Source organism: Octodon degus, unplaced genomic scaffold (genome assembly GCF_000260255.1).
Source record: "Octodon degus isolate 3935 unplaced genomic scaffold, OctDeg1.0 scaffold00003, whole genome shotgun sequence".
NCBI classification, from domain to species: Eukaryota; Metazoa; Chordata; class Mammalia; order Rodentia; family Octodontidae; genus Octodon; species Octodon degus.
The window spans coordinates 13,204,459-13,229,515 of NW_004524579.1; the positions used below are offsets into that span (position 1 = coordinate 13,204,459).

At 37.1% G+C, this 25,057-nt stretch overlaps 1 protein-coding gene across 8 annotated transcripts in view; it reads left to right on the forward strand.

The window, feature by feature from the left end:
* Kiaa1328 (KIAA1328 ortholog) overlaps positions 1 to 24,198 on the forward strand; it is a 434,847-nt gene extending 410,649 nt beyond the window's left edge. For 7 of the 8 annotated variants that reach the window (XM_004623599.2, XM_023714438.1, XM_023714421.1 and 4 more), the window contains one exon: positions 21,568 to 24,198. In XM_004623599.2, the coding sequence (XP_004623656.2) occupies positions 21,568 to 21,778 (211 nt within the window). In that variant the 3' untranslated portion in view covers positions 21,779 to 24,198. The remainder of the gene's footprint in view (positions 1 to 21,567) is intronic. The other variant, XM_023714416.1, reaches the window with a different exon arrangement.
* Positions 24,199 to 25,057: the final 859 nt, after the last annotated feature.

Consider the following 25,057-nt stretch of genomic DNA (forward strand, 5'->3'; position numbering starts at 1 on the left):
AAAAAACAAGACAGGGCTCAACACCAACTTGTATGATGGGAACAGAAAGAAAATACAGTAGGATCCAGGTGCAACTTACTACCCCCTTTCCAAACCTGCTCGGTTGTAATATTAGATATTGAAAGGAAACTTTTCCCAACTTCAGTATTTATTTCATCCGTTTGGTTACAAGTATGTTTGTGAATAGCAAAATGTTTTCTATTCATGAACAAACTGCAGTTCACATGGCACTGGCTTTTATTCAAAGGATTTCATGGAAGAATTACAACATTGTATCATTATTTGCATCTTATCTTTTATATCAATGTGAACATTTTAATTTTACGCCCTGCAGACCACAATCTTGTGTTTCCTCTGTTCATGTTGTTGAATAAAAGGTAAATCCCTATATCCTACTCTAGATGGAAAAAAAGTTTAGTTGATCCATGTGAGATCTGTATAGACAAGTAAAAATCTTGTCACAAAAAAAGCTGTTGTTTGAGGAGAAAGTTTTTAAAAGGATTGCTTTCAGCTACTATAGTTTTCTGTAGGAGTAAGTAAAGACCAAGGCTCAAAAGAGGATAAAATAAACTCTACTAACATTTGTTAGTGTTTTATTAGCAGAGATTATCAAGAGTTTGTTGATTGAAACACAGGATATGTTTGTATATATAAAAATGTTTTGAGTATATAAAGGCCATCAGACTTAGGGCCAAAATATTTTTAAGCTAACCAGTGCTTGTTATAATATATATATTCTCCACATAGCATTTGGAAGGAAGAGGGAAATGTAGAGAAAGCTGCCAATATAAATCTAAAATAGATTAATAGCAGATGCTGCAGAAACAAAATAGGTATCTTGGAGCCGGGAGATAGCTCAGTAGAATAAGTGCTTCCCTGGCAAGTGCAAGGATCTGAGTTCAATCCCTGGTTCCAGAAAAAAAAAAAAAAAGGTATCTTATTATTTGAATTAGATATTTGGTTAAAATGAAATTTTTAATGAAATAAAAATCCCATGCACAGAAGTTTTTCATATCAGAAAACTAACTGAATTCAAAGATACCACAGAATTAGCGCTTAGTACCATAACCTAAAATTCTAATTCATTAATGTAGCCTTTACAGAAATTATGGACTACTTTATTGTAGACTACATTATGGTCTACAGTAAACTATTTCAAGTTTACTTTCTTGCCACTATCTTCAGCCCATGGTTCCAAAGACACATTCAAACTGCTGAATGTAAATAAATAGCTTTGACATGGGAAACCAGCATTCACCTCTCCATATGAGCTGTGACCCCTGTTTAGAGAACTGTGTACAGTGGTTACAGAGGATTGGTTCAAGAATTAAACTAAGAAGTATTGCTTTGTTGTTTTGTGGCTTTTTGTTTTTTGTTGTTGTTTTTTTTTGTTTGTTTGTTTTGTTTTGTTTTTGCTTGTTTGTTTTTGTGTTGTGGTTTGGTTTAGTTTAATTTTGTAGTACTAGGAATTAAACCCATACAAGACAACCCCTCCAGCAATGAGCTGTATCCCTAGTTCTTTTTTATTTCAAGAGATCTTGCTGTGTTGCCTAGGGTGGCCTAGAACTTGGGATGTTCCTGTCTCACCTTCCCCAGTAGCTGAAATTACAGGCATGGGCCACCACACCCAACTGAAATGAATGAGTTGTTTAAAGAAACTAGCAGCAGTGATTTGGCAGCAATCTCTTTGTGCTTATGTTTGTTTAGGACTAATGCAGTGGTACTTAAGATTTTGTAAAGCACTGTTTAAATTACCTATAATCCTTCCTACTTTATATACATGGTATATGTCACTGTCAATATTTTGGTATTCAGGATATTTCCTTCCAGTCCTTGATTTGCTTTATGCACTTTATTTCTTTAAGGCTTTTTCTTTCTCCTTTTGTTTGTTTGTTTTGCTGAGGTTTTTGTAATTCATGTTGTCAGTGCTGTTGTTTTGGTTTTGCTTTGTTTGCTGCTGAGGATTGAACCCAGGGCTGCATACATGCTAAGCATGTACTCTGCCACTGAACTATACCCCTGACCCTAGGTGATTATTTTTAAATTATAAAATAAAAACTCCTGATGTTGCCATTCCATCAATAAATAAGTAGATAGGAATTAGATATGCTAAATAAAATTAACTAGACTGTCCCATTAGCAGGATTGATTTTTGGCATGAGAATATACATGTTTCTCTCATAATTTGTCTTAGGAATGCTATAGTATGATAGTTTCCACTTAGATCTGTACAGAAATTTAATCACTGATATAAAATGTCTGTTGCAAAAATAACTCCTATTTTGAGATGAGAAATGTGTATTAAATATGTATGAAAGTGTATAAAATATATTTTAAAAATATTCAAGCAATTAGAATGAATTTTACAGAGGAAGAAATGATTAAATGAAATCTTCCTGGTCAGGAATAATAATAACAAAAACAATAATAATAAAAGGCATTTCTTGGAGAGTGGTATTCAATTTATAGGTTGCCATTCTACTTTGGCAGTTTCCAGAGTAGAAGTGGCATTGGCAAATCACACTACCTCACCCTTGTAGGCATCAGCATTTGAGCTGAGAAAGAATATTATTCTCTTATTCTGAGCCTCTTGTGACATACCAAAATAGTGTTGGGTTTTCATGTCAACACACCCACTTATTCACTCCTTTTACCCTTTTCATTCCACTTATCATTGATTTTTACCCAAATAAGTATTAGCTTCAATCACTTTGCCAGCCTAGAGCACTGTAAGGAGCCAGGAGACCCTGACTGCTGCATGAGTCTTCATCACACTCAGTCTTTCTTATTGATGCCTCTTGTGTTTGAGTAGCAGATTCACTGGCTTCTTCCTTATCATTCAGTTTTCTGAATTGCTCCAAACTGGAATAGGTGGTGGATGTTTCTGAACTTGGGATCTGATCTGTTCTGTTCTGTTGTGCTTTTACAGCCAGAGCACTGGAAAATACCCAGTTGGTCTTTCTGTCTTGATAATGCCAGGGAGATAACTCAGTAGATAACTCAGTGGACTAAGCACCTTCTTTGGCAAGCACAGGGACCAGGGTTTGATCCCCAGGCCTGTGTTCCAGCCCCACACCTGGGGCATAGTGAGCCAGTGACCAAGTCCAGTCATGGTGGTTCACACCTGTAATCCCAGCACTGGGGAGGTTGAAAACAGGAGGATCTGTTAGCCCGAGCTGCGTAATGAGACCCTGAACGAATACATAAAATGAAAAAAACTGTTTTCTTCCCTATTGTTATCTGCTTTATCCTTCCCTTGTTTAACAATAATCAAAGTATTTCCACATACTTGGCTATCTTGCTTTTGTTTATTCACTTTCCTTTCTTCTTTTTCTGCTGAATTGTTCTAATTTTCCTAGCATCAGTGAGCATATTAACAGATGTTAGGCCTGCAAGTCAGATACAGTTTCCTGTGCTCCTACTTTTTGTTTTGTTTTAGTTTCCTTTCTCCCTCTCTCCATCCCTTCTTTCCTTCCCTCTTTCCTCCCCCTCCTTTTTCTTTCTTAAGAAACTTGCTTGTCACATGTGGTAGCACATGTCTGTAATCCCAGTACTCTGGGAGACTATGGCAAAAAGATTGCAAGTTTGAGCCCAGCCTGGCAATTTAGTAAGACCCTGTCTCAAAGAAGAAAGGGCTGGTATATAGTGTAGCTCAGGGAAAAGGTCCTGAGCTCAATCCTAGTACAATCCTAGTCTTGTTGGGAGAGTGTTCTGGACACCAGAGAGCCAGCCCAACATGCTTTACATTCATTCCCAGCACACACATGAGCAGTTTCACCTGCAGTGTTCCAGTTTACATTTAATAGGGGAGTTGACCTAGTGCCTCTTCCAGGATACACACTGTGTATTATTGACATGGTTTTTCCCAAAAGTTTGAAGATTCCTTTATGTCTAATTTTTAGGGGGTTTTTGTTTGTTTGTTTTGTTTTGTTTTGTTTTGTTTTGTTTTGTTTTGTTTTGTTTGTGGAACTGGGGATTGAACTCAGGCGCTTGCGCTTGCCAGGGAAGCGCTTATTCCACTGAACCATCTCCCAGACCCCTATGTCTAATTTTTACTTCACGTACCAAATTGGAGATCATGTATTCATTCACCCAGACATGCAGCCATATACAGAATTAGGAACACAGTCTCTCAGTTGATAATCCTGACCAACAAACCATTTAAAAAATGGTTCTTCTGGAACTACCTATATTTAAAAAAGAAAGTAGATTAACTCTTTAGATAGTTTCTTCTTTCATGATTTTCTCTCCAATCCTCTGTGACCAGAATGAAGTGGGGTGTAATCTGCTTTAGAATCTCAGTTCTCTTCCCAAGAACTCTTGTTTCATCCTGTTCCCAACCAATTTTAATCTCCCAGTTTCAATTGTTGTACTGAGGGCAGGCAGAACATGTTAGTCTTCAGCCCAACCTGTCTTCACTACAGTAGCCTTGAACAGCTGGTTCTATTTACAACAAAAAGTAGTAGCCTGTGACACCACAAAGACGAATGGTATATATGTGTGGGGAAGGAGAGAAAGAAAAAACCTTTCAGAAGGTTCTTTCTGTTAATTTCATATAAAGGTTATAAATTACATTTATCCATATTACCTTTTTGCTTACTGCTTTTCTTTCTGGAGCCTAGCAGGTTACATTCTTTGACCACAACCTACATAGCAATGCAGGTTAGATATATACATTTCATTTCATGTGTCATGCACCTCCCAGCAATATTACAGTAGGCTTTCATTCATGATTAGTAGAAAGTTACTGTTCTGTAGAAAACATTTTATACTAAATTGTCATTATCTAACATCATAATTTTACAAAGTAGCTAAGATGCTAGAAAATAAAATATTTTAAGTTTTCCAGTATCTGAAAGTATAGCCAAAGGGAACAGAGATGATGTTTCTTAATATGTGTATAGCTCCTGCTATAATGCCAAGAACAAAAGAACTTTCTTATGAGTTCAGTTTTTCTCATTGCACAAATTATCAAGTTTGCCCAAATTTGCTTTCTATGTCAAAATTCTAAATCCTGAGATCAAGCACATTGTTTGCATAGTACTGGTCTTTTACCAAAACCCCCCATAAAACAACAAAAAGCCAAGAGCTGGCAACTAATCAACTTTGCTGGGAATTGTTGAAGAGGATAATACAGCTTTCAGAATGTTCTTTCTGTTAGTGACAGTAATATAAAGACAACTTGAACTGATAACCAAGAGAAACAGTAATACAGGTCTGTAATCCCTCATCTAAAACTCTTAAAGCCAAATATATTTCAAAATACACTTTTTAAAAAATATAGCGTGGTACATATACCATATGAGGATCAGCATAATGCATTATTCATAGTATTTGGAATAAACTGTGAATAGAGTCTCATGCTGGCTCAGGAAACATTTTTTGACCATATCCATTTAGATTAAGTCTGATGTTGCTATCAAAAAGTTTATGAGGGGGCTGGGGAGATGGCTCAGTGGAATAAGGGTTTCCCTGGCAAGCGCAAGGGTCTGAATTCAATCCCCAGTTCTGGAAAAAAAAAAAGTTTATGAAAAAATCTTTTAATATTCAGTACTTTTTTTTTAAGATTTCATGACTATGAATGGTGGTACACACCTGTGATCTCAGCACTCGGGAAGCTCAGGCAGGAGGATTGTTGTGAGTTCAAAGCCAGCCTGGGCTGCATAGGAAGTTCAAGGCCAGCCTGAACTTAGCGAGGCCCTGTTGAGAAAGAGAGAGAGAAAGAGAGAGGAAGGAGGAGGAAGAGGAGGAGGAGGGAGGGAGGGAGGGAGGGGGAGAAGGAGAGGGAGAGGAGAGGAGAAAAGAAAGAAACAATGACGAGAGAGAGAGAGAGAGAGAGAGAGAGAGAGAGAGAGAGAGAGAGAGAGAGAGAAATTGATTTCACAATTGCAGATAAAGATTAAGGAACGGGGCTGGGGATATAGCTCAACAGCACAGTGCCTGCCTGGCAAGCACAAGGTCTTGAGTTTGATTCCTTATTAAAAAAAAAAAAAAAGGAAAAAGAAAACAGATAAGACCCAAATTAATTCTTGGATCACTCGTAAGCATTTTATTTTGTTTTTTCCTAGCCCAAGAATCTCCATAAAAAGCCATGTCTCTGCTTTCTTCCAAATCATTTCTTCATATTGTTCTATTAAAAATGCTGTAGGTTATAGATGGAACACATTAAAGTATTTTGTGTCCAGTTGCATTACCTATACACTTGGCCCAGGAGAAAACTTAAGTGTTTTAGAATGATTGTTTTATGTAGGATAACTGAGTTCATAAGGACACTTAATGAAAAATCAGGCTTTCTCCCACTCAGTCTTCTGGTCAACTAAGTATTCACCTTGGATTTTTAAGTAGCACAGTTTCCAGTGTCCACATACATTTGATCTAGACCAGTGGTGGTGAACGTATGGCACACATGCCATCATGGGCTGTCTGTATCACTGAAAGCTCTAAAAGATTCACCATCACTGATCAAGGCTATGAATACTATGTTAGTCAGATTTTCTTGCTGTGATAAAATATGTAAGAAAAACAACTTAGATGAAGAAAGGTTTAGTGTGGCTCATAGTTCTTAGTCATAGATTAGTTTAGCTCTTAGTTCAGTGGTCAGCTGCCTTCATTGCTTTAGGCCCTTGCAAGGCCGAAACAAGATAGTGGAAGGGTGTGCTAGGGGAAAGCTGCTAACCTCGTGGAGCCAGGAATTGGGGGGAGAGGGAGAGAAAGATGCATACTTCCAGACTGAACCCTCAGTGACCTGCTTCCTCAACCCTACCTAAAGCTCTCATGATTCAGTCACCTTCCAAAAGTCCTTCCTCTGAATACATGAGTCTTTTGAGACTTTTTGAGAGAGAGAGAGAGAGAGAGAGAGAGAGAGAGAGAGAGAGAGACTCACAATGGAGTTCTAGCTGCCCTTGAACTCACTATGTAGCCCAGGCTGACCTCTGGCTCACAGCAGTCCTCCTGTCTCAGCCTCTCGAGTACTAGGACTACATATGTGTGCCACCATGCCTGATCATAACATATATGAATGTATATAGTAAAAATCTGCATTATTCTGTCATATCACTCCATAATATTCCAAGATAGCAATCATAATACAGTTAACTACTCCACTAACTCCACTAGTTAACAGATATTTAGGTTATTTCCATTCTTTCATGATTGCTACAATGCTACAATGACAGCATTTTAACACAGGCCATTTATTCAGATGTGACAAAATCTACAGAATAAATTCCCAGAAATTGAGGGTCACAAGTATTTTTGTGTTTTGTGGTTGTTGCTGTTTTTGCAATACAGGGGATGGAACTCAGAGCCTTCATGCTGATCTACGTTACCATCCCTTTTTAATATTTATTTATGTGTATGTATGTATGTATTTTAATATTGAGGCAGGGTCTCACTAAGTTGCTTAGTGAGCTCAGACTTCTAGTCTTCATGCCTCAGCCACCCAGAGTACTGGAATTACAGCTATGTACCACCACTCCTGGCCAATGAATTCATTTAGAATTTTCATAAATACATCCACATTGTATATTAGTAGAGAGTATATAATTTATATCCCACTTGCAATATTTGAAAAAAATACCTATTTTATCATGCATTCAAAAATCTCATCAAAAAGTTTGATATTTTGCCAGGCTGAGAAGTGAAAATAGTATCTTATAAGAAAAGTTAGTATTTCTCTTATGATTAAGGTTTAATTTTCTTTTTTTTTTTCTTTTTTTTTTTTTATTTTAGAGAAGAGTTTACAGGGCGTTCAGGGTCTCACTACTAGATCAGTCTCGTAGTGATCTGCCTGTTTATAGCCTCCCAAGAGCTGGGATTACAGGTGTGTGCCACCACACCCAGTCTCAATTGCTGTCTCAGCGTGCCCCAGGGACGGGGCCGGCAAGGCAGGCCCTGGGTTGTAACCCCTATCCCCTGCACCTGCTTGCAAGTGCTTTAATCCACTGAGCTATTTGGCTGACCCTAAGGAGGCTTAATTTTCTAAAAACTATTATTTGTATTTTTCCATTAAGTTGTTGGTATTTGTACTTTTTTCCTATGAGTGCTCCTTCTCCTATGAATAAAAGTAGTCCTTCTTTTAGTATGACACATATATTTTTCCCAGATTGCATTTTATCTTTTGACTTTATCATTTTTTTCTTTTTCATTTACTTTTTTTTTAATGTATTTAGTACAGGGTCTACAGGGTTTCACTACATAGATTGGACTGGTAGTGATCCTCTTGTTTTGAGCCTCCCAAGTGCTGGGATTTCAGGCACACGCTACCACACCCAGTCTCAATCACTATCTCAGCATGCCCCAGGGGCAGGGCCCATATGACATACCCCAGGTCAAACCCTAGTTGTTGAGCTCTGCCTAAAGCAGGCAGTTTAGTCTGCTGAGTTATATGACCGGCCTGCATTTTATCTTTTGACTTCACACTATGTCTCTTTTCCCCATGCAGAAAAGTATCCCATACAAATGACCTTCACATCTTTTGTTCTCCCTCTGATTTGTCACTAATCGTGTCCCTCTGCAGCTTTTCCTATATTTTGTTGTGATAGCTTTAAGGGCACATTTAGAGTTTTTTCTGATCCTTCCATCTAATTTCCTTTTTCCTGACTTTACTGCTCCCTAACAATAATGTTACAAATAATATTGAGAAGTTATTATTTGCCCTTTACTACTAAGCACTTTATATATACTACTAATCTGCAGAAAAGCAAGCATTGTTTTTACTCCAATTTTATATATAAAACAATTGAAGTTTAGAAAATTAAGCAAACTGTCCAAGATAATTTAATTAGAAACTGAAAGAAACCAGGGCCAGTGAGATAGCTCAGCAGTCTGAAGCACCTGCTTAGGCAAGCTTAGGCAGACTCAGGGGACTGTGGTTCGATCCTTGGCACCACATGCTACACCAGCCCTGCCCCAGATTCAAATCCAGCTTCTGACTTCAGAGGCTGGCCTCTTACTACTACCTTGAATGTAATGTTTTTGTGAATGATGTTAATCTGATGTTATTACTAGAAATGGCATGGCCAAATTATGATTAGCTCTATTAGGATGACTATGATATTAGTCTTCTTAAGTTACAAAATCTTGGGGATATAGATTCTGAAATTTTTCCTTGGTCTTTTTGTTACTACTTGTGTCTCACTCAAATCAGAAGACATACAATTTTGTAATTATGATGAAATACCTTGAGACATGCTAACTTTATAAAGAAAGGGTTTATTTGGAAAATTAATTTTATTGGTATACTTTTGACATACATAATGATTACACTCGTCATAGGGAATCTGTACCTGTACATAATACGTCTTAATTTTTTTCTATTCCCTTCAACCTTTCTTTTTCTCTCCCTTTAGAAAACTTGGTTTCTATTAATTTCCTTCAATTTTTTATTTTTCAATTTCTATTCCCTCCCTTCCCTTCTTCCTTCCCCCCACCCCATTCCTTCCCACCTGAACATTTTCTTCCTACATCTCAATATCTATCATCCACTTTGGGAAAAAAAAGTGAAAAATAATAGTTTTATTTATCTCACAGTTTTGGATACTGAACATCTAAGCAACATGCTACACTCAGGCAAGGCTCTTTCTTTGTAGCACCACCTCATGGCTGATGACCATGAGAGAAACTGGGTAGGAGCAGGGTCTGGCTCCTGTAACAACCATCTCACTAACTAGTGCTAACCAGACTCCCACCAGAAGCACCTCCATCCCTTCTAAAGGCATATCCCAAATGACCCAAAGACCTCCAAATAGGCCTCTCCTTTAAGGGTCTGTCACCTCCCTCCACCACACTAAGTTCCATGCCTCCAATACATGAATCATTGGGGGTGGAGAGAGAGACAATATGTAAATCATGCTACCTTTTAAAATATGTAAAAAGAATGGTCATCTATTAGAAGTATGTGTGCACGTGAACTTAATCTTAACACAGTTAGCAAAGCCATTTATTGAAGTAGCTGAGTCATTTGTCACAAGATAATACACATTGTAGTTCTTAGCTGATTATATCCTTGAGCTGTCAGTCTATTCTTGTATACTTTGTGTTTTACAAAAACTGACAATTAAATGTAGATACTTAATTAAAATTTCATCGGTTTTTGATAAGAATCCTCCATAAGTAATGCTGTATACTTTCTTTTATAACATATCCGGAAAAAAATAATTATTAGTTGTCTTATTCTTTGTGACTTTAAGATGAATCAGTGGGCTTAGATGATGTCATCCTTGATCCATCTATTAAAGGTCCCTATCAACCTTCAACCTTTCACTTAGTGGCTTTTGCAGTCACTGACTGTTGACTAGGTTAGGGTTGCAAAACAATGACTTTTTTTTCTGTTACTGTTCCCTTTGTGTGTATTAGCTATTACTGCTCTTTAAAAACTTTAAGGAAAGTTTTGTTTAATATTTGGAAGATAGTAGAGCATGTCTGAATGCTGTTAATTCAGTTGAGAGAAAAACAGTAATGTTGAAGAAGAGAGGACAGATGATCAAATGATGAAGAAGCCCAAGGTGTCAGGAGACAGGATTCAGAGCAGACAAAAAAGGATCAGCTTTTGTTAGGAGATAGTAACAGCAGAAAAAAAAAAAAAAAAAAGATGCAAGCAAGCTGTAGATTTGGTAGTTGGAAGAGTAATATAATACCCTGCAGCACAGTTATTGAGTAGGAGCTGGAAGAATTAGGGAGCATAAGTTAATTCTGCTCTTATATTTAATGAGAACTTTAAAAGTATAACCCTGAAAATTCTTGTTATTGGCATACAACTCTGCTTCAAAGGAAATAAGAATATATTCTGAGCCAAACTTGTGCCCATGGCCTAGGAACATGGGTCTAAATTAGCCTGAAAGAGGGTCCTTGTGTCTTGGAAGAAGGTCCATGGACGTTTTTAGTCAGAAATCATGAATCAGTGTGTATAAAGACGTAATTGGGGTGACCAGGTAAGCAGACTCCAGCACTGTGGGGAAAATCTCCTCTCTGAGATTTAGATATTGTCTCTCTCTTGGCTCCAGTGTTACGGTGGAGGCTAGATAGGTTATGCTTAACAATATGCTGAGAAATTTACCTCATAGGACAATGTTAGGTCAGTTACAACGTTACAAGTAAAAATAGCTATTTTTTCTAAAGAACTCAAGATAACTTTGGCTCTTGATCCCATGAAGTAAAGCCATATTAATATACTGAGCTGTAAAAGGCTCAAGTCAACAACTTCTGACATTGCCAGTCCTACGGATAACCCACTACTATTATGGACTACTGGACTATATTGGAATATTTTGCTGAATTCATGTACCTACAATATTTAAATGACAATGGAATATCTTTCTCTGACAAAGCTAAACAAAAAAAAGGGATACAAATGAAGGACTGGGGGCTGGAGAGATGGCTCAGTGGTCTAAGGCACCTACTTAGAACAAGCTTGGCAAAGCATCAGGGACCGCGGTTCAATCCCCCAGCACCACATGCCAGCCAGCCCCACCCCCTGGTGGGCTGAGCTGGCCACACACACACACCACACTCTCTCTCTCTCTCTCTCTCTCTCTCTCTCTCTCTCTCTCAAATAAATAAAAATAAAAATAAATTCAAATGAAGGACTGTTTTGTATCTGTATATTCAAAATAGGATAGATATACAGCTACTTTCTCTTAATTCAATGAGTAGAAAGATTTGTTCTAATAGTATTTGTGGACAGGATATCATGTCTGCATCTTGTAGTATGAATACCCACTAAGAAGACAACAATATATGCAATGTGTTGATGATTGAAACTGTCCTACTAATCGATTTTGAAACACCTCATTGCTATTTGTTTCTCAGTAAAATTATTTTTAAAAAGTACAAAATCTGTGAAGAGTTTTCAATCATCCAACACACAGTACAGTTGTCCCAAAAGAGGAAAAACAATGGAAAAGGAAAAACAATTATGTTCTTGGACTTTAAGTGGAACTAAAGAAATTCACTACCTTAAAGAAGCAGAGTTGGAAGTACAAGGAGGCCAAAGTGACTAGTGTTTACAGGACAGGATACTGAACAGGAGAGAACTACAAAAAGAGAATGCCGTTGATACAGGTAGACTAGCTAATACTGCCTAAAGAGCTAACACTGAAAGGAACATCAGCAATGTAAACTAGACAAATTAGATTGGGCACTTGACCTTCACTGTTGGTAAGTTGACCATTATAGACACTATTGGGTTGAAATCTGTACCAAGAGATTAACCATGACTGAAGAATTGCCTTCTAAAAGTTGTTTATATAGGTAATAAAAATATTTTTCAAAGAAGTTGAGAAACACTTTTAAGTACAAACTAAAATAGTGTCTGTAAAATGAATTATAACTAATGACATTAAAATTATATCTGAAGAAGAAAGAAATGTTGTTGGACAAATTTGCAAAGCTTGTGAAAATGAAAGAAATTTCAAGTTTATGATTGTGTATTGTCAGTCACAGCAGCTACTTTGAAGAAAAGCAATGAAATTTCTCTTGTGTTATGAATCAGTAGTATCATTGGTAAAATTTATTTGCTTTCAAGGACTTAACCACACCAGTTACATGAATTTTTCTTAGAAATAGAGGATAAATATACTGTTTGTGACATAATGGTTTGGTAGGTTAACAATGGTAAAGTTATCTGCTCTTTTAAAATTCAAGACTGAAGTTAAAATTTTTCTATTTGAGCAAAATCACCTTCGACTTTGTCAGATCTTTGCCAATGTGATGATATGCCTAAGAAGAACTATTCACAGAGGGGAAATTTGTTTTGGCTCTAGAAGTTTCAGTCCATACTCACTTGGCTCTGTTGCTTCCAGACCTGTGGTAAGGCAGGGACATCCTGGTGGAAGGCTGTGTAGAGCTGCTAGCCTCAGGGCAAGCAGGAAGAGTCACAGAGGAAAGTAGTGAGTTCAGTCCCCAAGGTCATACCCCGTGATCCCATTTCTTCAACTAGGCCCAAACTCTTAACTTCCTATGTCTTCCCAAGAATGCCTTAAAATTATGATCTTATCAGTGAATTGATTCACTGAACAAGTTTAGGTCCTTGTGGTCCAGTCATCCTCCAAAAGCTCCACTGCTAAACACGTGAGATTTTGGGGGACATTTAAATCTGAACCATAACAAATTACTATTAAACATTGAATAGACTTGAAAATTAGTTTTTTCTGTAGACCGCATAATGTTTTTTTTTTATGAACAACCTAAAATTACAAAGCAAAACATGCTCAGGTGTAAGCTTATGATGTCATTCTCAATGGCAACTAATGTCTGAAGTATAAGTAGTATCAAGCTCTTTTATATACTTTCCATATTATTAAGTATTTAATAAATGAAACCTTTGTTATCACAGACTTTTAGTTGATATATTTTCTGAGCTCAATTGACAGTTTCAGAAAACTTTTAGATCTGGATAGAAGCACAAAGGAAGTCTCCATTGAAAACTCTATTTAATTGTTCAGTTGAGAAGATTCTACCTATCAGCGTAATGTCATGCTCAAAGGCAATGGAATTCTATTAATGTTTACCTGAAATCATATGCTTACAGATTGGTATCATATTTGACAATACCTACCTATATGAAAACATTTTTAAAGATGAAATACATAAATATCTCATGGTAACTCAGCACTAACAGGTGAACATTTTCAATTTGGATGACATGGAACATTAGCTTTGAACCCTAAATAAGTGAAATGTTCTCTCCTTCCATAAAAGCAGAATTCCATTCTTCTCATTATAAGGCCTGGATTTTTTAAAGTGTACTCAAACTATTATTCTTTTTACATGTTATAAAATATCTTTTCCCTTATTAGATACACCCTCTCATAGATTTTACCACTTGGATTGAAAAGAAAAAAATACTGTATCTCCTCTATGGAAAATATTTTCTGATTCCTAGTCTTATTTCTCACAGACTTTGAGAACTGAAATAGAGGATTGACCACTGTCCAGGGTTTACCTTATTCACTAGGTAGGGCCCATGCAATGTTAATCCAAATGCCCCCTTGCAAAATAAAAACATCTAACAGGAAAGAAAACTGGACAAGTGAAACGATCAGAACAGGTACAGCTGGCTTCTTGGTGATTAAAGAAATGCAAATCAAAACAACAGATTTCGCCTTATGCTAGTAGGAATGACTGTCATCGTGATTCCAAAAACAACAAATGCCAGTGAAGTTGTGTGGAAAAAAAGGAACAATTTCACATTGTCCATGGGAATGTATACTAGTAAAACGACTATGGAAATCAGTATGGAGGTTCCTCAAAGAACTAAAAATATAAATTCAATTAAATTTATCTATACCTTTGCTAAGTATCTTCCCAAAAGAGCTGAAGTCATCATATTGTTGGGGGCTGTGGATTTGACTCAGTGGTAGAATGTCTGCCTAGCAAGCTGGAAGCCCTGGGTTTCCTCAGCACCAAAAACAAAAAATAAACTTCCCCTAAAAAACAATTCAATAAAGTCATCATACTGTAGTAACACTTGCATGCCCCTGTTTATAGCACCATAACTCACAATAGCTGAATTGTGGAAATAGTCTATATGCCCATCAGCAAATGAATGGATAAGAAAATGTGGTGCATATATGTGGAATACTACTCAACCCTAAAGCTGAATGAATTTGAGATATTTATAGGAAAATGATTGCATTTTGAAACTATAATACTTAGTGAAACAAATCAGAAACAGAAGATTAATTTCATATAGTTTGACTTATACTAGAAACCCAAATATAGATAATTTAAAGGCAAAATAAACAATAATGAGCAACAAAGAGGTAGACTCTGGAGATGGAAAGAAGACCAGGGGATGGTAGGACAGATGAGGGCTGGGGTAGAGGAGAGTAAAATTGATCAACATGTGGTATGATTGTATACTAATCCTCCAAGACAAATGTTATTACCATGTATCATAAACATTTACTGATTTTTTAATCAAATAGCTATGCAAGTGCTTTGAAACCCAAGCTGACATTGTAATAATGCCTTAAAAGTTAGAACTATATCCTGAAGCAATCCTAGCTGAATTTCTGCTAAAACAAAATTAAAGAAGTCAACATTCTTCTCAGCATCTAAACAAGCCCTATAGCCTCAAAATGCAGAAAATAGAAGAACCAAATTCTTCTTTTAAAACTAAAAATATAAAGTATGAAAAAAAATTAAAAAAACTCTACTGGGTGGACTTAGTAGAATACGGATGGCAGAGTCAGTGAATGTGTAAATAAGTTAGTAGAGATAATCCATTCAGAACAACACAAAAGGAAAAATTAGAAAAACTGAAATTAAATAAACACAGCCTTAGGAATCTATGAAAGAATATCAGAAACAGGAGAAAGAGCAATAAGTAGAAAAGATAGTAAAAGAAAAAATTTCACATTTGGTTTAGGACACAAGAGGTTCAGCATACTCAAAGAAACCCCCTCCAAAACACATGATAGGTTAGCATCTAAGTATATTAGAAACTAGAAAAAACACTGGAAGTGCCCACAGTTGACATCTGTTACATTGTAAAATCACAATGATTTGAATGATTATATGTTTTTAGTTTTGGTTTTGGTTTTTGAGACAAAGGCTCACTGTGTAGCCCAGGCTGGCCTCAAACTCAGAGCAACCATCCTGTCTCAGTCTACTGGATACTGAGATTACAGGCATGAACTACCATGCCCAACTGGCTTATAAGCTTTTCTCATCAGAAAACCAAAAAGAATAGAACAGAGTAGATTGTTAAAGTACTGGGATAAAAGAATCATCAATTCAGAATTCTATATCCAGTGGAAATATCTGTAACGAAAAAAAACATGAATTAATGACAATCTCAGATGAAGAAAAACTAAGAGAATCCATCACCAGCATCATTGGTGTATGGTGCTCTTATGTCTAAGAACTCTTTGCCTAACTCTTAAGTTACAGATATTCCTCCCCTATTTGTTTCCCATTTAGATCTATGTTCCATTTAGGGTTAACATTTGTGGAACTTGTGAGGTTTATGCTTTTTACAGGGGGGTACAGATGGATGTCCATCCAGTTTTGCAGCAGCAGTTGTTGAAAAATTTGTCCTTTTTATATTGAATTACCTTTCTTTATCTGTATAAAATTTAATTGGTCAATTTGCATTGATAAATTTTGAACTTTTTGTTCTTTTGAGCTATGTATTTCTTCTTCACTGCATTCTGTATTCCTCACTTCTATGACATTGTCTTCATTAATGTAGCTTTATATTCAGTCTTCTTAAAATCATGTTCTGTGAGCCTCCTAATATTGGTTTTCATCTTCAACATTGAACTGGTATTTCTAGTTCCTTTTCTTTCACATACAAGAAACCGCTGAAAAGGTAAAAATTATAAAAAATATATAGATTATAATGACATTAATAAGCTTTATTACTCTGTTATTTATGCCTTTTAATATGGTACTTTAAAACTGTTCGTGACTGAAGGGTCTCCTGTGATAATCATTGAAATCCTTGTTAGTTCTTTAGCCTTCATCCAAGATATACTGGCTTTGCATTGTATCTACTCTCTGGTGTATCAAAAAGCAATGTTGAATTGGTTAGAGCCCTCTTGTAACAGTATCTATGTTGAGTGGAGAACATTCAGAAGATAAGGTGCTGAATCATACTATCAGTCCTGTGTGTTTGCACATACGTGGTTTTTGAGTAGTTCTCTCATGAGGTTGCGCTCCCACAGGCACATTCAAACCCATCTTTTATGCTTACTAACCTCTTCTGCTTAGGTTTGGCAAATCAGTGTGAACAGCCTATGGAATGTGTTGGGTATTCTATAAATGCTGTAGAAACCTGAATGCCAGGCTATTTTTGCTTTAGCAAATAAAGAACTTTTTAAAACTGATTTTAGGCTGCCTGGAAAGTGCAGTCTTAGATTTGATCCCCAATACCAAAAAAAAAAGAAGATTTTTAGGACTCCTGGCCATTTAATAATTACTTATCCTTCTACCTTCTTTATAAATCTATTCTTCTTAGCTAAAAATAATATTTTAAGGATATTGAAAAAACTATGAGGACTAGTTAAGAATATTATATAGGGGCTGGTGAGATGGCTCAGTGGTCTAAAGCACCTACTTAGAACAAGCTTAGCAAAACACCTGGACCATGGTTCAATCCTCCAGCACCACATGCCAGCCAGCACCGCCCCCTGGTGGGCTGAGCTGGACACACACAAAAATAAATAAATAAATAAATAAATTTAAAAAAAAAAGAATATTATATAGATTTTCTAACTATATGATGAAATCATAAAAAACCTATTAGTATATATAGAGAATAATGCTCTATAAATGAAGAGTGTATTGTAGAAATTTAAATATCAGGTATATTACTAATTAGGACTTAGGGGCAATATGAATATTGGAAAGTGAAGATGGAGGTTGGAACTGAAAATGGAATGAAGTGGGTGTTCAAAGCACAGTACTCTTGCCTATGCTAGTCTCATGAGGAACTTTTAATTCCCAGGAGAGATTCAACCAAAAAGGAAGGACTCAGGATGTCATTCATTTGAAAAGTAAAATGAGACAGAAAACACTGAAAATGATTAATTCTTAATCTGCAAGTGGAAAACAGTTCCTTTCTTTCCCTGTTCAAGAGTTATACCATGTCTCCCTGCCATCCAGGATATTTAAAGAATCTGCTCCAAAGAAGTGTAATGATCTTAGAAAAAGACCTCTACAAACTGTCCTACCAATTTGATTTGAAACTGTCTCATTGCTATTTATTTCTCAATAAAATTATGGAAAAAGAAAAAAGAAAAAGGCCTCTACATTACTGTCCTTTTCACAGTGCTGATTATGCTGTAAAATGGCATGGACATTTAGAAAACAGTCTAGCAATTCCTTATAAGTTTAAACAGTTATAATGTGGCCCAGAATCCTATCCTTAGGTATCGTCCCAGATTCCAACAGAATTTAAAACACGTCTTCATATTAAAACTTGTATATGAATGTCATAATGTCCATAATAGCTCTATATAGATAACCAAAAAAGAAACAGCCCAATGTCCACTAGACAAAAGTAGTTGGATATGGGGCCAGGGAGATGGCTCAGTAGAATAAGCACTTGCCTGGCAAGCTCAAGGGCCTGAGTTCAATCCCTGGTTCCAGAAAAAAAAAAAAAAAAAAAGTAGTTGGATAAGGGATAAAGAGAAGGCATTATGTCCCAGGAGGAAAAGTTTACCACTACTACACTCCCAGTTTTTAAAACAATAACTGAATTAATGGTGGGATGAGTCAATGGACAGGATAGTGGGAGTGGTTGAAAAACCAAGGCTGAAAGGTAAATATGAGCATTAAGAAATTGTTAGATTTTGAATTACTGAATTCAGAATAGATACTATGTTCATTGATGATGAGTTCTAGAATATGATTATGAAAAAGTCTTCCTAAGAAACTTTTTTTTCTGAGAAACTTTTTAGAATTAAGAGTAGGTTGAAGAACTAAAAAGTCAGAGTATTGGTTGAAGATGATGGTAAAAGTTGCTGAGTAGAAGTAGTTGAAAGTGAGTCTATAGGGGCTGGGGAGATGGCTCAGTAGGATACGCGGTTGACCGGCAAACGCAAGGATCTGAGTTCAATCCCCGGTTCTGCAAAAAAAAAAAAAAAAGAAAAAAGAAAAGAAAGAAAGAAAAGAAAATAAAAGAAAAGAAAAGAAAAAAAAAAAAAAAAAAAGAAAAAAGAAAAGAAAGAAAGAAAAGAAAATAAAAGAAAGAGAGTCTATAAACAGAGGAAGAGAAGTTGAGGGTAGTAGAGCAAACAACAGTGTCCCCAGGAGAATAAGAGTTATAAGAAGCCCAGGAAATAGTGTTGAAAAGCCAAGGAGGATTCCAATACTAACTCTTGACCCAGAAATGCATGGGGTATGTTAACTATAAATATTTTCCACTCAGAAAAGATGTAAGAGAACCACTAACCTCAGGAAGAGTCCAATTTCTCTAAAACTAGGAGAGAGAATTACTCTATGAAGAATATAAAATATAGTAGGGATCCAGAAGCATTGAAGGTGAGAGAAGATCCACCTTCAATGAAACAAAAGATCCAGAAGCATTGAAGGTGAGAGGAGGGGTTGAAAATAAAAGTAAATAAATAAAGAACATAATGAAGGTGACAGTGTTGTTAACCTATGACAGAGATGGAAAGAGCCTGTTGGGCTTTGGCTGACGGAATAAGATTAGTAGATTTAGTCTCAAAGACTTTTGTGCCTAAGCTAAGTGGTTTTCAATGCACAGTTGATTAAATATCTTTAAGTATATCCAGCAAATGAAGAAATCTGAAGTCATTAAAGTAATATAGAATATTATTATGGAAAATTGCTCCCAATGTATTAAAATATAATTTACATAAACTATATATAGTATCCTTTTTGTGAAAGAAGATTCTGTGGATGAGTAATATTTTTCATGTTTCAAAGATTTTAAAGTTGCCTCTGGAACAAGGTGCCAAAACTTAAGCCTTGAGACCATTCATTTCTTTAAGAAATATCTAGCACCTGCCTTGTACCAGATACTATTCTTTGCCACTAGAAATAATAACAGTAAACATAGTGACCCTACCAGACTACTGAGGAAGATATATATCATATTTTAAGTACTATTGAGTGACATGAGGAAACTGAAATACGAGTGAAGTGTCTGTGGAGTGATGCTTAACTTGTATACAGTGGCTAAAGAAAGCATTGTTTGAGGAGATGACATTTAAACAAAAATATTAATGGATAGAGAAAATAAGCAAAATATGATGGAACATCTGGTACACATCTGAGTATAGGCAGCAGTTGGATGTGACTGAAACTCAGCAAGATTTATAATGTACCTATACATTTAGTCAGGTAAGACTGGCCCTTCTTTGAACTGGAACATGGAGCCAAATCAAATGAGCAGAGGTTCCATCTTCTTTTGTGTTTTCTCTCAGTATCTTGCTAGCTCAGAGGTGAACAAAACTGGAAAGAGAGCTCTAAGAAGACAGAATTAATAATACTTCAGCCCAGTGCAGGATGGGCCCAGCAGAGTAGACCAAATAAGCCTTTTACTTATCATTTGTCCTTAATGAAGCTATTGAAGTCAGTCTCTGTGCCTAGGAAACTCTTTTGAGTAACAATTCTATAAAGTAGAGGCAACATATTTAATGCCTATGGGTAAAACACAGCAGGTATTTTACAAGATGGTATCTTACGGTATTTTGATAAGTAAAGTGTCACTTTAAATTATTCAAATACCAGAGAGCTTCAAAAGGGTCAGACCAAGTTGATTAACCTTACAGTTTCCTGTCAGATGTCACCTCACCAAACTAAAACATACTGCTCACAGAATGCAATCTAACAATAACACTGTTTAATTCTGGTGATTGGTGCAAAGTCCCACAAGAATTCATTTGTATTTTACTTTATGGCATTTATCATTCTTATAATAGATAGGGTGATTTTTTTTTCAAGCTCTGCTTTTAAAAATAATCTTAGGTATTTGTTACCTCCAAGTTATTTTTTTTTTCTGATGCCAAAAGTACTTTCCATACACTTGTTGAACAAAGTAAGCTATGAGGTGCATCTGAATTCTGAGCACTGCCTAGCACAGATCTTATCTCCTCCCATAGTATCATCTATAACTGAATGTTACTCCTAGAAAAAAAGAATTTTTGTAATAACAGCAGGACTATAAAGAGAAACACATTTTTTGAAGTAAATTAATATTTTGGAAAAATAGTCTGGTTACAAGACTATATTTAGTTGTATCCCCCTGGACCTACTAAGCAGTAATCATAGTATACTTTTTAAATAAAGCATAGTTGGAAACTACAGCCATTCTTTCTTTTACTTCTCATTTAGCTATACCTCTTCTTTGTCTAGGTGGAAAGATTGAAGACTTTGCTCTGTCAGGGCTGGGGATTTAGCTTAGTGGTATAATGCTTACCTAGCAAGCTGAAAGCTTTGGCTTCAGCCCTCAGCCCCCAAAACAAAAAGTAAACCTCAACTAAGACTTTGCTTAGTGACTCCAGTTTATGTATACATTTCTGGGCCTCAGTTTCTTCATCTATTAAAAAAAATATTCTAAATTACTTTTGAAGAGGCATTGCTCAGTTTGTAGGCATTACTGATGTTTGCCATTACCCACTGCCTTTCTGTTATGGGAGAGAACAACTGATCCTGGGCAACCAGATATGATGAGAAGTATCATATTACTTTGAGGCTATGGAAAAATCTGTGTATTGTCCTTCATTCCTTCTCTGCCCAGTCAGAATGATAAAGAATCCATATATATCAGGTGATGGAGCCACTATCCCCCTGGACCTACTAAGCAGTAATAGATACTGCTATTACTGTATCATGCTTGTCTTTCCTGCTCTCTTCATAAGTTAGGAAGGAGTGTTAGAGATCAACAGAAGAGAGGAGCTGACAGTTTGGGACCTTGTTTTTGAAGTTGTTCTGTGTGTTCCTTCCAGAAAGTCACCCCAAGGAGGCTTCTTATAGCACATGATGTGATCTGTGACCTCACTCTCACCCTGGCTGGGCAGCCCATAACTGGCTTCTTGGTTTCTAATGTTCTGATAGCCTGATCTGTTTATGTCTGGGTTTTGTGTCTCACAGGTACGAGACATCTCTGTTGGATTTGGTTCATTCTCTAAGCCCACACTCTGCCTCCAAACCTCACCCTCATCCCTCCAGAGAAGCTGGGACATGGAATCACAGCACTTTCCGACTTAGTCCTCAGAAATCAACCTGGAAGAAGATGGGGGCCTGCAGGACCCCTGAAGACCTGGAGGAGAAGCAAATTCTGGAAGATATATTTTTCATTTGACTTTGAAACACAGGCTACAAAATTTTCATAGGAAATTTACAGATTTCTTCACACACTGAGCTAGGATGTTAAATTATTTAACTGCAAAGTAATTGTGTCTCTCCTTTTTCAGGGACCTATATCACTGGCATCTTGTTATGTTTGAATATAGAAATCATTCCAACAGCCTAAGATTTTTTTTAACCTAAGATGTTTCTGATCAGCCTAATCAGTAAATAACACACTAATGGGAGACAGGATGGGAGATGCTATCTTTTTAACACCAATCAGCTTAGAACTGTGCTTACTTTGTACAGAGTAGACGCCATTGCATACCCAGCACCACCTCATTTGTTTTCTTCTCGGAGTTCTGCTGGAAAAGTTGGCTTTCTTTTGTGCACAAGCAAAACCTACCCACTGGTAGATCCCTTGAATATAAAAGTGCCCTTTTCTGTTGTTCTATCACCCCCACTTTGATCTGAGTTATCCTTTAATTCTGAGGTTAGAGTTGGTGCCAAGTAGCACTGGGGACCAGATGTGAGTGAGTCTTGTAGTAGTAATCAGCTGGGTGGCTCCCTATCCCATAAGCAGAAGGCTCTGTAGGCTAGAGGGAAGGACCAGACAAATCCTGGGGAACAAGCACCATTAAATCCTATGGGAATGATCACTGGAGAGGTAAGCCCAAGACATTTTCCCTGCCAATTTTTAGGTGATCATATCTCCATTTTCTAAGAATGAATAAAAGCAAGCTGTAGGTAGTATCTGTTCACCTTTGAGCACATGTACTCTTGAAGTTCCATGGCTGTATCTGGGGAGATGTCACAGGAGGGACTCAGTCCATTCCTCTGTCCTCTCTATGAAGGTGAGAGGCACTGTGCTGGCTAGGCCCTGGCATACACTCTATGGAGGAAAGCCATACTGAGCGCCCTTTTTTTCTTGTCCAAGATCTAAATCTCATCTTTTCAGATGGAACCTGGACCTGTTGCTCTACCCAGGCTTCCTTTGTTTGAGTCTTTATATTTTGGAAGAGAGAAAAATAGTTTTTAATATCATATTCTTAATCTGAGTAAATACAAAGCCAAGACTAATTAGTTGTAATCACCCCTTGAAAACTTGAAAATCATCACAGGTTATAGTTTCCTTTTAAAGTTTGTACCCTGTGAAAGTAACCAGATCTGTTTCATCTCATTTTGCCTTTGGACTCCTGTGTTTTCATTGGTGTGGCAGAAATGTCTGCAGACTGAGAACCCTCAGCCAGTTTCTCAAAAGTAGATTTCCAGAGTTGCCCATGTGTCACCACCAGCTCAAGTGTGCCTTTCTACCATAGACCAGCCATAACTGTAGACACTCATTCTGGACACCAGTATCCTTCCTGCTCTCTGGAGGGAAAGGATCCAGAAGAATCAAGACAAAGATTATCATTTCTTTAAGAGCCTATCTGCCTTTATAAGAATCATAAACAGAAGCCAAAAACTAAAGGCTCTGGGAGCCTTTACATGCCAGCAAATAGAGTTTACTTCTTGATCTCCTGGAATGGGCAGTTTAGAGGAGAAAAGAAGAATTTCAGTCAACAGAGTGTCAGTCACCACAGTTCTCGTGTGCCATACTGCCCCACTGGTTGCCTTCTCTGTCCTGTAGACACTATGATCATGTTGGTGTGAGGGCAATTGGAGGTGAATTTGTACATAATCTAGTATCTTCACTATTAGTTGAATAATATTAACATTTAATCTGTATGAAATTTACTTTGAAGTATATATATTGTTTCAGAGCCTGGAAGCTGAATGTGGTTACAAAGAAAGGAGTTAAGTGCTTCCAACAGCATCTGGTTGGGATTTGCTTACTTGGCCCCTTGATGGCTTATCCAGAGCAAGACTGGACATCTGTTGAGGGTGCCACAGGTAATGCTGCAGCGTTATTCACCCTGTAGGAAAAAAACAAATCAGTACTTGTGAAATGCTTGTGAAATGCAACAGAGTCTGTCCATTGAAACTCCCTAAGTAGGGCCTAGGCGACAGCTCAGTGGCATAAGCGGCTGACTGGCATGTGCAAGGTCCCAAGTTAGATCCCTGGTACCTTAAAAAAAAAAGAAAGAAACTCTCCTAAGTAAAGCCCAAGGCATATGACTTTAAAAATCAAAGTTGATCAAAGAAAACTTTGTGATGACATCACTCTTGCTGGATACACACTTGTGTTTATCCAGTCCTGAACTCAGAGTGGGGTTTATCCAGAGCATCCCAACGTCATAAGGACAGAGGGACTTTTTCCTCCTGCAGAGCCATTCTTTTCACTTGTCCCTCCTTCCAACATCAAGAAGCATCCTGAAGATGTGCTGACCACAGACCATGGGAAGTAGAGACTCCTCAAGAGCAAAGCTAATACAATCTGCTGAGGGAGGTAGAGGCTCTGATTTAGTCTGATTTTTAATGTGGGTAAATATTTATACATGTATGAAATTTTAAATTAATAAATTATCTCTATGGTTATTTTCCCCATGTAGTTTTGAAATTGAATTATCCCCTTGCCAGACAGCTCAGCAGAGTAAACCTGGGACCGGGGTTCGATGCCCAGTATGCCATGCCAGCCCTGCTTCCAGGGCACACTGATACATCAATTGAGATGGGGTATGATGACACATGCCTGTAATCCCAGCGCTTGAGAGGTTGAAAATAGGAGGATCACAATGAGCCTGATTTGTGTAGTGAGACCCTGTAGACCCTGTACTAAATACATTAAAAAAAGAAAAGAAATTGAATTGTCCCTTGAATATTCCTTACTGATCAGTGGGGCATAGCTTAAAAGCAAGAGGTCTGGGTTATCAAAATACTACTTTCCTCAGTACTTGTTAAAGCAAGAAATTGTGGTCAACAAGGAGAAACAAAATAGTGTGCCACATCCTAGTTGGTTTTCCTGGGATGGCTGTAGCTTTTTCACATCAAATAGACACCAAGCCTCCTGTAGCTTCTAGGTTCTGTAGCTGCCAGAATAAAAGATTAAGTCTATGACACCTCTGAATTCTTTCTGTATACTTACCCTCATAGCTGCTCAGCACAGCACTACAGACAGGAGGCACAGTCCTGCCTACTTGGCTTTAGATGCTAAAAAAAAAATACAGATGTGGACTTGAGTGCCTAAAAAGGGTAGTTCTGAGGTCACACCATGGTGGTACCTCTGTCCTAATAAGGAGACTTTATTTCAGAGGCAGAGGTAGCAAATGCAGAATCATTACTCATCCTGCTGTCAAGCTATAATAAAATAGGCAAAGTTTGCCCCAACTGTCATAATGTTACCACTAGTCTA